The sequence below is a fragment of the Podarcis pityusensis genome, assembly GCF_964106645.2.
Source record: "Podarcis pityusensis genome assembly, chromosome: 7".
Lineage (NCBI taxonomy): Eukaryota > Metazoa > Chordata > Lepidosauria > Squamata > Lacertidae > Podarcis > Podarcis pityusensis.
The window spans coordinates 48,535,470-48,553,335 of NC_138031.1; the positions used below are offsets into that span (position 1 = coordinate 48,535,470).

Sequence of the window (17,866 nt, forward strand, 5' to 3'; positions counted from 1 at the left end):
CCAAAGTGGGTAAATCTTGTGTCTTCCAATACTTTCCAATGAGTATTCTTGCTGCTGTTGTGGCATACATAAAAAAGGTTCTATCCTTCTTTGGCACCAATTGGCCGACTATGCCCAGGAGAAAGGCCTCTGGTTTCTTCAAGAAGGTATATTTAAATACCTTTTTCAGTTCATTATATATCATTTCCCAGAAAGCCTTAATCCTTGGGCACGTCCACCAAAGGTGAAAGAATGTACCTTCAGTTTCTTTACATTTCCAACATTTGTTATTGGGCAAATGATAAATTTTTGCAAGCTTGACTGGGGTCATGTACCACCTGTATATCATTTTCATAATATTCTCTCTTAAAGCATTACATGCCGTAAACTTCATACCTGTGGTCCATAACTGTTCCCAGTCAGCCATCATTATGTTATGTCCAACATCTTGTGCCCATTTAATCATAGCAGATTTCACCGTTTCATCCTGAGTATTCCATTTCAACAGCAAGTTATACATCTTTGACAAAATCTTAGTTTTGGGTTCTAACAGTTCTGTTTCTAATTTTGATTTTTCCACCTGGAAGCCAATTTTCTTGTCCAAATTATATGCCTCCATTATCTGATAATAATGAAGCCAGTCTCACACTTTATTTTTTAGTTTCTCAAAACTCTGCAGTTTCAGTCTATCTCAGGAAACCAGAGGATCTTGGCTGATCTTATGGAAATGCAGTCTTTTAATGAGCCTGTGACCAAATAAATCGAATTCGAAACCTGGCCTCAGATAGACAGTTGCTGTACATGGAGGTTCTACTTTTAACAAACAATTTGCTTTTACTGGAATGATTCCTTTGTATTCGAATGATGTATTGCCTGCTTTTTTATGCCCTTTATTAATAAATGTGTTGAGGTGCGTTTGTTTGTATATATGTACGTATGTATGTGTACGTACGCACGCTGACACGCATCCGTGTTAGCGTACATACGTGCCAAACTGGGTCTTTGACCCGGGTGACAGAAAGCCTAGTTTCTGCCCTGCCCTGAGGAACGATGATCTTTATTTTGCCTCCCTTGCCTCGGCACCAAGACTAGTTCTGAGTTTGTATTTTGAGAGCCAGCATGCAACTCCCTGCGCTTCTGCGCCACGAAGGATTCCTTGAGGAGAAACGCGGGTCCTCCTGGGGCGGAGGCGTGGCGGGCGGGGGGCGGCGTTTTTGAACCTATGCTAATTCCGCTGCTGGGCCCCGAGGTCTCGCCAGCCCGGCAGCAGCGCTCGGCGGCGAGGGTGGGGAGGGGGAGGCCGGGGCGAGTCTTAAAGGGCCCGAGCATGCCGCTGCTTTTGTGACAGGGTCCTTTGATCCCGAGGAGCCGCGCCGCCGCCGGCTGAGGCAGGCAGTTGTCGCCGGGCGAGGAGGAGGAGGAGGAGGAAGACATGCGCCCGTTGCCATAATGGAGATAAAAGACACGGGCAGCGTGGTCCTGACAGCCTACCACTCTTACACCCCATCCCGGCTGGAGCCCAGCTTCGCTCCGGAGAGCCCCCCCAGCCGGTCGCCTCTCAGGTAAAAGGAAGCGCGCGGGGAGCTGGCGAGGGGCGAGCTTTTGTCTCGAGGTCAGTCATTGTGTGTGCGCGCGCGCGCGGGGGAGAGAGAGAGAGAGAGAGAGAGAGAGAGAGAGAGAGGCAGACAGGAGAGCGTGTGAGGGTCGCCCTCAGACACGCTCCTTCTCCCGTCCCTGCTTTTCTCCTCGTTTTCTCCTGAGGCGCCGAGGAAGTCTCCCTTCCTCTTCCCGCTGCAGTTTTGGCTGCGCCCTTGACCAGACGTGCGTCGAGGGAGCGGGGAGGGAGGCAGGGAGACGGGTTGGCGAAAGGTCTTCCGTTTAAAGTCTCCGGAGAGCTGCGGATCAAGTTTGTTTGCTGGCCGAGATGGGCGTTCAGATAACCTGCCGAGAAGCCGCGAGGGAATGAAGCGGGAGGGAAAGAGAGCGGAGGAATGGTCACTTATGGACGAGATGCACCGTTTAGGAAGGGGAAGAGTCAGCTGATAGTCAGAGCCGGTTTCATAGGCAAACTTGAGCAGTTTTCCCTTCTCCCCAGTTTATATATAAACTCACAGGATCAGAAGGGACCCTGAGCAATTTTTCGCCCAACGTGGGGCTCGAACCCGCGACCCAGAGATTAAGGGTCTCGTGCTGAGCTATCCCAGTGTAATCCTAGGCATGGCTACTCAGAAGTTAAGTCGCCCCGAATTCTGTGGGGCTTTTAGCTAAAGTGGACACAGGATTGCAGCCTAGGTGATTTATTTTTTTGGAGCAGGGTCATTTATTATCATTGCACACCCTTTGGTTTTTAGATATCTGCTGATATTATATGAAATGCCTAACCCATCTCATCCCAAGGGCAGGTCACAATAATTCATGCAAGGCAGAAACAAGATTGAGCAGAAACAAGGATATTTAATGTATTTATTACATTATAAAATATTTCTCACATACAGAAGGTCAGGAGAGATGACCATTACAAGAGTTTTCATCCAAACGCCAGCAATCCCCACAAGCAGGAATTTCACAATATTAAGTGTGTATCTTGCAGACATTCCTTGCATTTGTCCCAGATAAGTTTGCTGATAAAGGAAATTGTTTGGGTAACATCTTCCCTAGTGATACCTTTGGTCTTAGTGAAGCTGACCTTTCTTCTAAAGACCAGCCTGTTTTAGCTAATGTCAGCAAATGATATGTTTGTGGAAGTCTGTAGAGTTGGGGGGTTGTCTTTTCCTGGAAATGGGAAGTTCTCCCGTTTTAGAAATGGAAAAAAGTTAACATGCATAAAATTAAGATATTAAAGCAATAGTCATATGCTGCATTCTTGGAACTTTAACAATGACCAGTGCAAATATTATAGTAGCCAGACTAAGGGCATGCTACATTCTACATTACAGCCATCAGCAGGTGTCAGTTTAAGCTTAGAGGCCTACTATGTGGATTGAACAATCTCCACACTGCGACAAATGACCAAAGGTGTGCAGGTGTCATGGGGGCAATGAACAATATGCACAATGAATTGCTTTTCGTAAACAACTTGCCAGATAGTGTTTTAGTCCTATGTGAAATAATTTAAAACATGGATAAGGAACTCGTGGCCAGGGCTGGATTTAGAGCTGTGTGAGCAGTGTGCATGCATTGGGTGCTGAGATGAGGCAGCTGTCTGAGGCACTGCCTTTCCAAAGGCGAGGTAGGGTCCTAGAGCCCTCCCACCTACTTCCCAAAGCTGGGAAAGCGCTAACTAGGCTTGGCTTGGCTTTGGGAAGGCAGCGCAACAGCTGGAGAGGGAGGGTGGGTGCCAAATTTTGGCCTTCCACAGGGTGCCACGGAACCCAAGTCCACAACTGTTGTGGCCCTCCAGATGTTGTTGGACCCTATTCCCATCAGCCTCAGGCAGCATGGCTGGTAGTCAGGTGTGATAGGTGTTGTAACAGGGATGATGGGTGTTACAGCCACACATTTTCCATCTCGGACTGAAAGCAATTTCCATGCCAGTCATCATGTCATTGTATACCAATCCAAAATTAGAAGAAATAGGCTGGAGACTATAATGTATGACAGTTTGGTACGGATTATAATTCTTCTGTGGAGTTTGTGAATGGCTTGTGGCACGTTGTGTCTGGGTTGTTGTTGTTGTTTTGTTTCATTTCCCCATCTGAAACAGTAGTTGTGATATATTTATAGGATACTCATGTCCATAAACAGTCTTCTATTTTATATTCATTTTATAGCACAATTTTATTCAGAATTAAGGCCAACTGTGGTTAGTAGCATTCATTCATGGCATATTTGCTTAGGATTGCAGCCTGGGAATTGGCATTATAGTGATTGTATTAATTTACTCAGATTTCAAAAATATATTGTGGGTGTTAGCTGTTTTGTGGATCCAAATTGTATGGAAAGGTAAGATAGAAATGAATTAAATATTTAAACATTTTGCATGAATGAGTGTCAGTGTGTGAAGGCCCTGGGATCAACGTAGGATTGCTTTTTCTTTTCTTTCCTAGTGTGATATCAAATGCATTAAAATAATAGGAGGAAATTTGAGGCCTACATCCCTAGCCCTAAGCCCAGTGGCCCAAGAATGTAGAGTGATTGCTAAAAGGGAAATATATATAGCCTTTGGTAGATTTTAATGAATGAATCAACTCTTAATTCCTTAGAACCTTGGACCGAAAGAAACTAAGTCAAAGTCCAGTATATCCAGTCCACTTGTCATCTAGATAGGTTCACAGCAAAGATGGCATTGGCATTCAGTTATCTAGCAGTGTTTGTTGGGGAGAATGTTAAGTATTTTAATGCTGATATTCATGTGTTTGGTTTGATTTATGGGACTTGAAATCTATGGGACTTGAAATATGCTTAATTTAGTGACCTTATAAAAAATTATTATTATTATAAGGTTAGCCCATCTGGCAGTTGTGGTTGTTTTTTTTTGGGGGGGGGAGATAAAATGATGTTTGATATGCATAGTTGGCATCCCTAGTAATAAGAACAACACAGTAATGACTCAGTGTTAAATTATTGCTGAAACCATCATTTCATTATCAAGGAGCAGAAAGAAAATGGCTTGGATCCAGAGCACTCGTGAGACGCTCCTGCTGGAGGAAGGCAGGAGATGATTTTTTTTTTGCTGAATCCTCCTTCACATTGCAGACCTTTGTGCCCACTGAAAAGTTGCTCTGGAGGAGTGTGGAAGGCAGGATAGGGAGCCACAGGTGAATCAGCAATACCCATTCTTCCAGTAGCAGCTTCCTCTGGATCTCATCCCCTTCCACAAATGGAAGGAGCCCTTCCATTCACAGAATGGACCCAATAAATTTTAAAATACAACATTTCTGTTACTTAAACAAAAGAGTTATGTTGTGTCAATTCATGTTGCTTCTAATAATAGTTTATAAACTCGCTTGAGTTCCAAACTCTGAAGTTGTGCCAGGAAAGAATACAAATAAGAACTACTATTCAGAAATATAAATGAAAACTTTAAGCTACTTTATAGGATACACATATGAACAGCAAGTTTCTTAAGCTCCTGTAATGTTTTACACACACACACACACACACACACCCCTCTTCCAGTGAAGTTGCCCACTTCCTGCAGCTGTCTGGTTGCAGTAAGTGGTTTTTGCCATATGGGCAGTCAGAAACTCCATCTGTGTTTCCGAAGCTTGCTGTGGAAAGAGGTTGTATTACCTCAGCATGTGGTCCAGTGGAATGCAGAATGCATGAAAGAAAATGTACTAGTTGTTTTAGCAAAGGACAGAAAAGTCTGTGTTTGAATCCATGGCCTTTTTCCTTCTTCAAATTCTTTCTAATAAGTATTGTTATCATAATTATTCTCCGTTTTCTGTCTCCAGTTAGTACAGTGTGTTCAGTTTGGGTTCATTAAGACAGCAATCTGGAAAAGGGTTTTCTTTAGCTAAAGATATTTTTTTAAAAAAAACCCTACAGTTTTTCTTATGTTTAGTAATTGGACCTTGGAGTCTCATTCTACTTTGACCACTTTGATTATGCAGATGAAACATGCATATAAAATTAGTTGAATAATTTGTTATTTAGTACATTTTAAAGTGTAGAAATGAAGAATTTAAATTTATAAATTCAGTTTCTTGCTTTCATTAAAAAGCTAAAAAAAAATGAACAGCAAAGTTTAGTTTTTAACATAGTACAGTGGTACCTCAAGTTACATATGCTTCAGGTTACATACGCTTCAGGTTTCAGGCTCCACTAACCCAGAAATAGTGCTTCAGGTTAAGAACTTTGCTTCAGGATGAGAACAGAAATCGTGCTCCGGCAGCGTGGCGGCAGCAGGAGGCCCCATTAGAAGTGGTGCTTCAGGTTAAGAACAGTTTCAGGTTAAGAACGGACCTCCGGAATGAATTAAGTACTTAACCCGAGATACCACTGTATTGACAGACCTCATGAGGATACTTCACACACCAACACACACACCCCCAGTCCACTAGAGCTAGCTATTTCCTCTTGTGTTGCACTAGTGTGGTGATTATGCAGGAAAATATACTTCTAATTTGTATGAAGTTCATTAACTGTTTTGATGTGATATGATATAAGGTGGCTAACCCCTTTCGCGTCTCCGCTCCTCCACATGCAGCTGCTGGGTGACCTTGGGCCAGTCACACTTCTTTGAAGTCCCTCAGCCCCACTCACCTCACAGAGTGCTTGTTGTGGGGGAGGAAGGGAAAGGAGAATGTTAGCCGCTTTGAGACTCCTGAAGGGGAGTGAAAGGCGGGATATCAAATCCAAACTCCTCCTCTTCTTCTTCTTCTTCTTCTTCTTCTTCTTCTTCTTCTTCTTCTTCTTTCCTGCAGGAGCTGCCTGCTAAAGTGGCTGTGGCCCAAATAGAAAAGTAGGACGTGGTCATGGTATAAAAGTGGTTGTGACTGTGGTGGAAAATTAATACCCTTTTCATTACATGCTGAATATATAGAATAAAGCATGGCTGTGGTTGTTTCTCCTTTGTGATTTTCCTGGTACTGAGGAAGCGACTACTTTTAGTTGGTGTTCCAAAATCCAGTGGGTTCATCTTGTATGAAGTTGGCTCTTTGCATATACAGTGGTACCTCAGGTTACAGACGCTTCAGGTTACAGACTCCGCTAACCAAGAAATAGTACCTTGGGTTAAGAACTTTGCTTCAGGAAGAGAACAGAAATGGCGCAGTGGCGGCAGCAGGAGGCCCCATTAGCTAAAGTGGTACCTTAGGTTAAGAACAGTTTCAGGTTAAGAACGGACCTCCAGAATGAATTAAGTTCTTAACCTGAGGTACCACTATATAGTAGCATTGGAAAAACCTGTTCTTCCTGATTTGTTGTTGTTGTTGTTTAGTCATTTAGTCATGTCCGACTCTTCGTGACCCCATGGACCAGAGCACGCCAGCCACTCCTGTCTTCCACTGCCTCCCGCAGTTTGGTCAGACTCATGTTTGTAGCTTCGAGAACACTGTCCAACCATCTCGTCCTCTGTCGTCCCCTTCTCCTTGTGCCCTCCATCTTTCCCAACATCAGGGTCTTTTCCAGGGAGTCTTCTCTTCTCATGAGGTGGCCAAAGTATTGGAGCCTCAGCTTCATGACCTGTCCTTCCAGTGAGCACTCAGGGCTAATTTCCTTAAGAATGGATGTGTTTGATCTTCTTGCAGTCCATGGGACTCTCAAGAGTCTCCTCCAGCACCATAATTCAAAAGCATCAATTCTTTGGCGATCAGCCTACTTTATGGTCCAGCTCTCACTTCCATACAACACTAGTGGGAAAACCATGGCTTTAACTATACGGACCTTTGTTGGCAAGGTGATGTCTCTGCTTTTTAAGATGTTGTCTAGGTTTGCCATCGCCTTTCTCCCAAGGAGCAGGCGTCTTTTAATTTCGTGACTGCTGTCACATCTGCAGTGATCATGGAGCCCAAGAAAGTAAAATCTCTCACTGCCTCCATTTCTTCCCCTTCTATTTGCCAGGAGGTGATGGGCCCAGTGGCCATGATCTTCGTTTTTTTGATGTTGAGCTTCAGACCATATTTTGCGCTCTCCTCTTTCACCCTCATTAAAAGGTTCTTTAATTCCTCCTCACTTTCTGCCATCAAGGTTGTGTCATCTGCATATCTGAGGTTGTTGATATTTCTTCCGGCAATCTTAATTCCGGCTTGGGATTCATCCAGCCCAGCCTTTCGCATGATGAATTCTGCATATAAGTTAAATAAGCAGGGCGACAATATACAGCCTTGCCGTACTCCTTTCCCAATTTTGAACCAATCAGTTGTTCCATATCCAGTTCTAACTGTAGCTTCTTGTCCCACATAGAGATTTCTCAGAAGACAGATGAGGTGATCAGGCACTCCCATTTCTTTAAGAACTTGCCATAGTTTGCTGTGGTCAACACAGTCAAAGGCTTTTGCATAGTCAATGAAGCAAAAGTAGATGTCTTTCTGGAACTCTCTAGCTTTCTCCATAATCCAGCCCATGTTTGCAATTTGGTCTCTGGTTCCTCTGCCTCTTCTAAATCCAGCTTGCACTTCTGGGAGTTCTTGGTCCATATACTGCTTGAGCCTTCCTTGCAGATTTTAAAGCATAACCTTGCTAGCGTGTGAAATGAGTGCAATTGTGCGGTAGTTGGAGCATTCTTTGGCACTGCCCTTCTTTGGGATTGGGATGTAGACCGATCTTCTCCAATCCTCTGGCCACTGTTGAGTTTTCCAAACTTGCTGGCATATTGAGTGTAGCACCTTAACAGCATCATCTTTTAAAAATTTAAGTACCGTATTTTTCGCTCTATAAGACGCACCAGACCACAAGACGCACCTAGTTTTTGGAGGAGGAAAACAAGGGGAAAAAAATTCTGAATCTCAGAAGCCAGAACATCAAGAGGGATCGCTGCACAGTGAAAGCAGCAATCCCTCTTGCTCTTCTGGCTTCTGGGATAGCTGCGCAGCCTGCATTCGCTCCATAAGACGCACACACATTTCCCCTTACTTTTATAGGAGGGAAAAAGTGAGTCTTATAGAGCAAAAAATACGGTAGTTCAGCTGGAATACCATCACTTCCACTGGCCTTGTTATTTGCAGTGCTTTCTAAGGCCCATTTGACTTCACTCTCCAGGATGTCTGGCTCAAGGTCAGCAACCACACTACCTGGGGTGTACGAGCCATCCATATCTTTCTGGTATAATTCCTCTGTGTATTCTTGCCACCTCTTCTTGATGTCTTCTGCTTCTGTTAGGTCCTTACCACTTTTGTCCTTTATTATGGTAATCTTTGTACGAAATGTCCCTTTCATATCTCCAATTTTCTTGAACAGATCTCTGGTTCTTCCCATTCTGTTGTTTTCCTCTATTTCTTTGCATTGCTCGTTTAAGAAGGCCTTCTTGTCTCTCCTTGCTATTTTTTGGAAATCTGCATTCAATTTCCTGTATCTTTCACTATCTCCCTCACATTTTGCTTGCCTTCTCTCCGCTATTTGTAAGGCCTCGTTGGACAGCCACTTTGCTTTCTTGCATTTCCTTTTCATTGGGATGGTTTTTGTTGCTGCCTCTTGTATAATGTTGCAAGCCTCCATCCATAGTTCTTCAGGCACTCTGTCCACCAAATCTAAATCCTTAAACCTGTTCCTCACTTCCACTGTGTATTCATAAGGGATCTGACTTAGATTGTATCTTACCGGCCCAGTGGTTTTTCCTACTTTCTTCAGTTTAAGCTTGAATTTTGCTATAAGAAGCTGATGATCTGAGCCACAGTCCACTCCAGGTCTTGTTTTTGCTGACTGTATAGAGCTTCTCCATCTTTGGCTGCAGAGAATATAATCAATCTGATTTCGATGCTGCCCATCTGGTGATGTCCATGTGTAGAGTCATCTCTTGTGTTGTTGGAAAAGAGTGTTTGTGATGACCAGCTTGTTCTCTTGACAGAACTCTATTAGCCTTTGCCCTGCTTCGTTTTGAACTCCAAGGCCAAACTTGCCAGTTGTTCCTTTTATCTCTTGACTCCCTACTTTAGCATTCCAATCCCCTATAATGAGAAGAACATCCTTCTTTGGTGTCAATTCTATAAGGTGTTGTAAGTCTTCATAGAATTGGTCAATTTCAGTTTCTTCAGCACCAGTGGTTGGTGCATAAACTTGGATTACTGTGATGTTAAAAGGTCTGCCTTGGATTCGTATCAAGATCATTCTATCATTTTTGAGATTGCATCCCAATACAGCTTTTGCCACTCTTTTGTTGACTACGAGGGCCACTCCATTTCTTTTACGGGATTCTTGCCCACAGTAGTAGATATGATGGTCATCCGAACTGAATTCGCCCATTCCCATCCATTTTAGTTCACTGATGCCCAGGATGTCAATATTTATTCTTGCCATCTCATTTTTGACCACATCCAACTTACCAAGGTTCATGGTTCTTACATTCCAGGTTCCTATGCAATATTTTTCTTTACAGCATTGGACTTTCCTTTCGCTTCCAGGCATATCCGCAACTGAGCGTCCTTTCGGCTTTGGCTCAGCCGCTTCATCAGCTCTGAATCTACTTGTACTTGTCCTCCGCTCTTCCTCAGTAGCATGTTGGACGCCTTCCAACCTGAGGGGCTCATCTTCCAGCGTCATAACTTTTATATGCCTTTTGTATTTGTCTATGGAGTTTTCTTGGCAGGGATACTGGAGTGGCTTGCCGGTTCCTGCTCCAGGTGGATCACGTTTGGTCAAAACTCTCCACTATGACCTGTCCATCTTGGGTGGCCCTGCACGGCATAGCTCATAGCTTCTCCAAGTTATTCAAGCCCCTTCGCCACGGCAAGGCAGTGATCCATGAAGGGGGTTCTTCCTAATAGGTGGTCCCAAATCTTAAGTGGGTGTTTCTTTGTTGTTGGAAAATTTCTCTGTGGTTGTGCAGAGCTCATAGAACTCCAACACTTCCATGGTTCTTTGTGGCAAGATAAGTTCCATTTGATATTCCTCTGGTATATTTGATAATTCCACAGTAAAGTGTAACACCAAAATGCTGTTTAAGGTTCTGGAAGTGCACAGTAAAGTTCTGCTACTGTTTTAGAATTATGTCTTCAAATGACTGGGAAATATGTTGTACTCAGTATTGCCCTTCCTAGCTGGTGTTGAAAAGCCTTAGAATAGAAAAAGCCTTCTTGTAGAATAGTAATCAGCTGGTTTTGCAGTTCAGTGTTCAGCTATTTTGTGACATCTACCACAAATGCCAGGTCAGCCACTATTTGTCACTCAGTTCTTCAGCTGGCTTCCCACTGGACCTCATGAACAGTTTCATTTCTTCACGGAGCTCATAAAACTGCTTTAGTGCAGTACCTCTGCTCAGCTGTTATACTTCACATAGTCAGGTTAAGGTTCTTCAGAAACTCTTTGATCTAGCAACTGTTCAACCTCCGGCTCTTTATAAAGCCAATGCAGGAAATTAATTGATTGATTTGATTTGGTTTATTGTATTACTATGCATCTTTTCATTCAAATGAATCTCAAAGTTACTTACAAACAAACAAACAAACAATAAATAAATAAATAACAATAACATAATAGAACATCACAAAACAGCATAAATAGTATAAAATAATTAACAAATCACCAACAAAACAATTACAATCTGTAAATCACTATTAACAAAACAGCAACAGTCATGGCAATATTACTATCTATTTAGGCCAAGCTAATTTCACACCTATAACTGGAAAGAACCCCATAGTTCCAATTAAGTCCAAACTGAGTAGAATCAAATTTCTGAAAATTTTTAGAGCAGGGGTAACAGACTAACATAGGTGCTCCTCAGGAAGGAAGGAAGTCTTAAACTGGCACCCAAAAGTTGGGAACTGTCAGCACCAAGAAGGCCTCACTTAGGACAGTATTCCACAGGGGGGAATTATTTAGTAATTATTTTTCAGTTCTGCCTTCTTGTTTGCGCCTCCACCGTGTTTCCTGGTTTATTTTCCAGTTCTGACGTGCTCTTTAGTTCTGGCTTATGCCTTGATTCTGTTTCCTGGTTTGTTCGTTGGTTCTGACTTGCTTTGTCCCTTGGCTCACTCCAGACTGCTACCCATGATCATGCCCTGACTTAGGGTATGCATAGGGAGGCTGTTGCCAGCATAGCTAGTCAGCATTTTTTTGGCTTGTCCATCCTATTTTGCATTTTAGTTCCACCCCTTTACTGGGGGCTGTTACCACCAGCTGTGCCAATTTGCTGATGTCATTACCACTCAAATGCCTTTATAATGCCCCACAATTGAATTGTCAGCATTCTTTGTCTGTTGTGTTCCATAATCAGCTTTACTCAGTATTACTGTGCTACACCTTGTTATATGACTGCCAGTAGCCCATGATGCTGTAATAGTCAATGATGTGGGTTGCTTTGTAATGCCAGCAAAGTTCTAGAGATTGTGACACCACATTACATTCATAAGTGAGCATGCAATGTCATAAAACATGTGGCAGTGTAATGGCTTATAGGATCAGGCTGTAAGCATTTTTATTCCATTTTCTTTACGTTATTTAGAAGCCTTTGGCACAAATTAAAACTCAGTTCATGGGATGAGTTCAACATTTATTTATTTAATAAAATGTATACGCTGTATGATTGTAAAAAAAACCACAACCTTAAAGCTGTAAACAAAGTTAAAATACTAAAACTGATTGAAATTATCTCAGCTTTCTAAGCATATGGGTAGGCTTGTCCAAACAATAATGTTTTTAGCAGATGCTGAAAAGGGAATCATGAAGGTCCCTGCTTGATCTCAATAGGCAGGGAGTTCCAAAGTGCATGTTTTGCCACTCTAAATGATTGAGTTCTTACTTCTATGTGAAACAGGTGTTATGTAGCACCTGTAGTAGTACCAATTTCACTGAACAAAGCATGTGAGTGGACACATGTGGGGTACGGTGATATCATGGGTAAACTGGTCCTAAGTCGTTAAGGGCTTTATATACTAATAGTAACACCTTGAACTTGGCCCAGTATCAAATTGGCAATCAGTGCAAATCTCTGAGCACAGGTGTTATATGCTGACAAGGCCTCCTTCCTGTCAGCAATTGTGCCACAGTATTCTGCAGCAACTGCAGCTTCCAGATCAAGCGCGAACCATTACATAGAGTGCTTTGCAATAATCCAGTCTTGAAATTACCAACACATGAACTACTGTGGTAAAGCTTTCTTGGTTCAGGAATGGCCATAGCTGTCAAACCAGTTGCAGTTGGTAAAAGGCACATCTAGCCATTGAGGCTACTTGAGCCTCCAGTGATAGAACTGGACCCAGAAGTGCCCCCCAACTGTGAACCTGATCCTTCAAGGGAACTGCAACCCCATCCATGGTAGAAAACTGACCAATTTCTTGGACACAGGAGCTACTCACCCATATGGAATAAACACAGAATTTATTTATTTTTTAAAGGTAGGGATTTTTCCATTCCATTATTGTTCTGTGAGTTTGTTCTACTGAACATTTTGCTCCATCTGGTTTCTGGTTTAAACTACTAGAATGTCTTAAAATTCTTAAAAGCTTTCTAGGACTGAAAAAAAAAGTATCTGGATTGCTTCACAGTTAAGTTTATTTTTCAGTGTACTCTAGAGATTGTTAGCTCCATTGTTTTATTTGCTATGTTTCATATACCAATGATTAGATGCATAATTCATTGCTGACTAATTTACATTTTCTTACTGTTTCTCATAAAGGCAAAATACTGGCAGGGTTTCTTTTTTACTCCAATTGAGTTCATTAATCTAATTGAAAATGAAACATGTGGGTTTCAGCAGAGGTTAATCCCAAATGCATTTATCTTCATACTAGGTTATTTACTTACAGAAGACTAGTCTCCAGGGATAGTTCAGTATGCCAACCAATTTTGGAAGTCACCTATAGCACATAGGGGCATGTACAAACATGCACATTCCTTTTTACTTTGTTTTACACACTTGCTGAGTTTCCTTTTCCGAAAGGTGAAGTAAGCCTCCATGGTGGCATGGTTCAGACATGCCATTCCCAATCCAACAAACCATGGTTTGTTGGAATGCAAATGACAATGAGCTCAAGCGTTCCCGTTCCCCTTTTGTCTGCCCAGCTGCAGAGGAAACTACCACATGTGATTTAAAGTACTCTTCACAAGTTAGTAAACCAAACCAGGGAGCACTTAAATCACAGTGTCCTGTTTTGGATATCACAGGGAAGTTGTAATTTAACAAACTAGGAAGCCTTTTCTATAGCTGAATGTCCAAGAAGAGGAAGGAAAGAGAGAAGAGGAGCTCATGTCCATCTCTAATTCTTATGTTGTTGTTGTTTAGTCATTTCCGACTCTTCGTGACCCCATGGACCAGAGCACGCCAGGCACTTCTGTCTTCCGTTGCCTCCCGCAGTTTGGTCAAACTCATGCTGGTAGCTTCGAGAACACTGTCCAACCATCTTGTCCTCTGTCGTCCCCTTCTCCTTGTGCCCTCCATCTTTCCCAACATCAGGGTCTTTTCCAGGGAGTCTTCTCTTCTCGTGAGGTGGCCAAAGTATTGGAGCCTCAGCTTCAGGATCTGTCCTTCCAGTGAGCACCCAGGGCTGATTTCCTTCAGAATGGATAGGTTTGATCTTCTTGCAGTCCATGGGACTCTCAAGAGTCTCCTCCAGCACTATAATTCAAAAGCATCAATTCTTCGGCGATCAGCCTTCTTTATGTTCCAACTTTCACTTCCGTACATCACTACTGGGAAAACCATAGCTTTTACTATACGGACCTTTGTTGGCAATTATACTATACGGATTATTATACTATACGGACCTTTGTTGGCAATTCTTATAGTTTGTTGGAATACTGCATCTGACCCAGGTTGATATCTCATAGGTAAAGAATCTTAGAGATAAAATACCGATTGCAATGGTTCCTGTTGAGTGTTTCAGGTATCAGTTTAGTGTTACTGCACTTTTCAACTATATGTCTATTCTTAACAGAATCAACACCAGTGGCAGAGTCGAAATCGGCACCTGCAGTACCAAATGTGTGCTTCTGCTTCAGTTCTCATCAACTCTTTTTTGATAGGTAAAGCAGTAATGTATAAAGTCCCCTAACTGAGGTCATGCAATACTGTACCAATACATTTGTGGCACTGCTCCATGGACTTCTAAGCAACTGTTAAATTTTCACCATTTAAAAAAAATTGTATCTTAGGCAAATTGTTGAATTACTTCATAATGCGTTGGTGCAAAATGGTTTAGAAGCCGCTGCATCATAAGCTACCAATCTTCTATACCTGCCTACCTCACTGATCTGGAGAAAGTATAGCGGCACTCCATGGTCACTATAATCTTGGTCTGATTGTCTGGCAGATCTGATTGAGCAGGGCCTGCAGTTCACATTTATATACAAATGATGTCAAACCCCTTCTGTTAAGGTGCAGTGTAAACAATCTTAACTATTTTTGATGTTTATCTCATGGTACAATAAACTTTCTCAGGGGACAGGAATACACACACAAAAACACCCTTCTTTCAATAACATCTTTTAAAACATCCCAAAGTTTTCATAGACATTGAGTATTTGTTGTTGAAATCTTAAATTTCAGAGTGCATCAAAATTCTAAAACAGAACTTGGTTTAATTCAGTTGCTCATGTAAAATAAGCTGTAACCTAGGAAAAATGTGAAAGGCTGTATCTTTTTTGAGGGGTAGTGGTAGAGATAAGGGAAGAACAGCATATGACTTATTTCACAGACTGGAATTTTAAACAGCTTCTTAACTGGAATTTTAAAACCCATTTAAACATCTCTCTACAAATTATTATTAAACCATTCAGGAGGTAATGCTTATAAATAGGCAGACAATAGTAGACTCACTTTTTCCTGTAGGCTTTAGAAACATCTACAACATGTCCTTTGAGACCTTCACTAAGGAATGCAGTATTTATAGTCTTTATAGAATTTCATGTTATGGTTGAAACTAGAGTTGGCTTCTCTGATTTCTTTAGTATGGTGCCCCTGCTGATTTCCCTGGTGCTTTCATATGCAGAACTTATGGAAAACATCTGGCACTGTCTTTTTGATCAGCTTGTCAGTTGAACATTTGGCCAGCTGCCATCCATTCATTTTAGCCATGTCACTTATGGCACACTGATTAAATGATGCTTAAAGCTGCCTGGAAAAGGAAAAGAAATAGTAGTGGATTCAGGGAATTAAAAATAATAATAATAAAGAACAGGGTCCAATCTTCTAGGTCAAGGAAAGCCTAGACAAAAATGTATCTCTTTACAGGTTGTCTGAAGCAACTGTATGACAGAGGGACAAGATTTTATGGTACAGGGACAATATTAGAAAATGCTATTTTGGGGGTCATCACCCTATGATATTTCTCAGGGATCTTACAGGTCTATACTGGGGCAGGTGGTCTTTCAGGTAACATGGTCCTGAGGTGCTCAGGGCTTTATATGAACAAGAACAACGCATTGAACATGGCCAAAGATCAGTCCTTTAAAGCTTTTCTATTTTGCCATTGGTAACCAGCATCAGTGCAGCAATTCATTATAGATTTACATCACAACTTTCTTTTGCCAAATAACACAACAGTAAGTCAAGCTAAACAAGAATGCAGCTCGTATATTGTTACATTGCCATAGAGATTTGTGGCTGATATGGTGAATGAAGTTCAATAACTGAAATGTTTAATAAATTAGTTTTAGATAGTGGCTTTTCTATGTTATATGCTCCTGCTCCTTTTATTCCTCTCTGTGCCATATAAAGTATAACTGGAAATTAGCAGTAACAATTCAAGGAACCAAAAAGTGAGGCTAACGGGTAATAGGCAGGAAATAGTGCAATGGTGACCTCTAGATTGTAATTGACTATACTTTTCAGCTTTTCTTTGCTGGGGCTTTTCTTTTCAATAATTTACTTTCTTCCCTGCCTGCATTTACTTTGTTCACCTTTCCAAATCTTCACTGAACTACTGTTTAGTGAAGAGCTCCAAAAACAGGTATGGGGGAGGAAATAATATACAATTTTAATTACTGAGATATCTATTGTTTTTTGAGAGAGAAAAGGTAGAGGAAATTAACTCTTTAAGGAAACTTATCAAATCTAGTAAATATAAAGTTACCTGAAGGAAAATTTTCTGTATATGCTTTTATTTACTACATCCTTTAGGAAAGCCAGCTATGGCATTTAAGTGCAAATTAAGCATAATTTCTGTTTCTTAGTGAATCCACTAGGCGCATTTTTGTATAAATATCACTGAATACTTTTCAGCATATTCTTGGACAATACCTCCTACTTTGCTTTGCTCATGTGTAATTTTTTTTAAATTTCCTGGATATGTGCTTCCCTTTGATGCTGTTGCCCATGTTGCTACTGCATTCTTTGTGTAATAACTGCAACCATGCTTACAGTTGAAAATGGAGTTCAGTAGTTCTAAACTATATTTTATTAGAACATTTTCATGCTGTCTGTTTGCCCTGAGGTGTGTGAATGGAATTTTCTCCAGTTGTTGAATATAATTCAGAGCATTATCTTAAAGCGATTTCTTTTCTGTAATTTGTTTTATTTCTTGAATATGTGCTTCCATTTGTTGGTTTTGTCCATGAAATAGACATAGTTTCAGGGTGAGCATCACACCTTGGACAGCTGCTGGGGTTCCAGTGTTCCATCAGGGCCTATCGCCAACTCCTGCCTTGGAGGTCCTTTTAGGTGTTTTCATTTTTCCTAGCCTGATATTTACATTTCATGCCCCTGAACAATGCTGTATTAGGGGCACTGTAAAAAAATAATATGGCAGCTGGACCAAAATGTCTGGCATGTAGCTACAGTTACTACCAGGCAAGCATGCCAGGAGCCAATGACGGGGAAAGATGCTTAAAGGCTCCTTCATGTTTCCTTCCACTTACAACTACTAGCAGAACAGAACACAGTCATAACATGGACCCCGAACACCCTGGAACTCGGATGTTTTGGCTCCCGAATGCCACAAACTTGGAAGTGATTGTTCTGGTTTGTGAACGTTCTTTTGGAACCCGAATGTCCGATGGGGCTTCCGTGGCTTCTGATTGGCTGCAGGAGCTTCGTCCAGCCAATCAGAAGCCGTGATTTGGTTTTTGAACATTTTGGAAGTTGAATGGACTTCTGGAACGGATTCCGTTTGACTTCCAAGGTACGACTGTATATCTGAAGACTTTCAAATTTAACATTAAATATTTCTATTAAGCCAGGGCATCTGCACTGTACACACATACATTCCTACAGGAAACCTGTAAAACTTTTAGCTTCCATCTGTCTTTCTGCTGATTCACAGAATATATGGCATATATTTAAAACATGTTTGAATCTCCAGCATTTATAAAAGAAAAAATAATGTATTGCATGTGGAACTCTTAACATTTT

The 17,866-nt window shown here is 41.6% G+C and overlaps 2 protein-coding genes across 2 annotated transcripts in view; both read left to right on the forward strand.

Annotated features, from left to right (window-relative positions):
• The window catches only part of LOC308481103 (uncharacterized protein), a 358,919-nt gene that overhangs the window by 81,862 nt on the left and 259,191 nt on the right, over positions 1-17,866 (forward strand). The gene's annotated exons all lie outside the window — the stretch shown is intronic.
• Positions 1,231-17,866, forward strand: part of ARHGAP28 (Rho GTPase activating protein 28) — a 60,466-nt gene continuing 43,830 nt past the window's right edge. Inside the window, exon 1 of the mRNA XM_081013108.1 lies at positions 1,231-1,541. Within this exon, the coding sequence (XP_080869234.1) occupies positions 1,429-1,541 (113 nt within the window). The 5' untranslated portion in view covers positions 1,231-1,428. The remainder of the gene's footprint in view (positions 1,542-17,866) is intronic.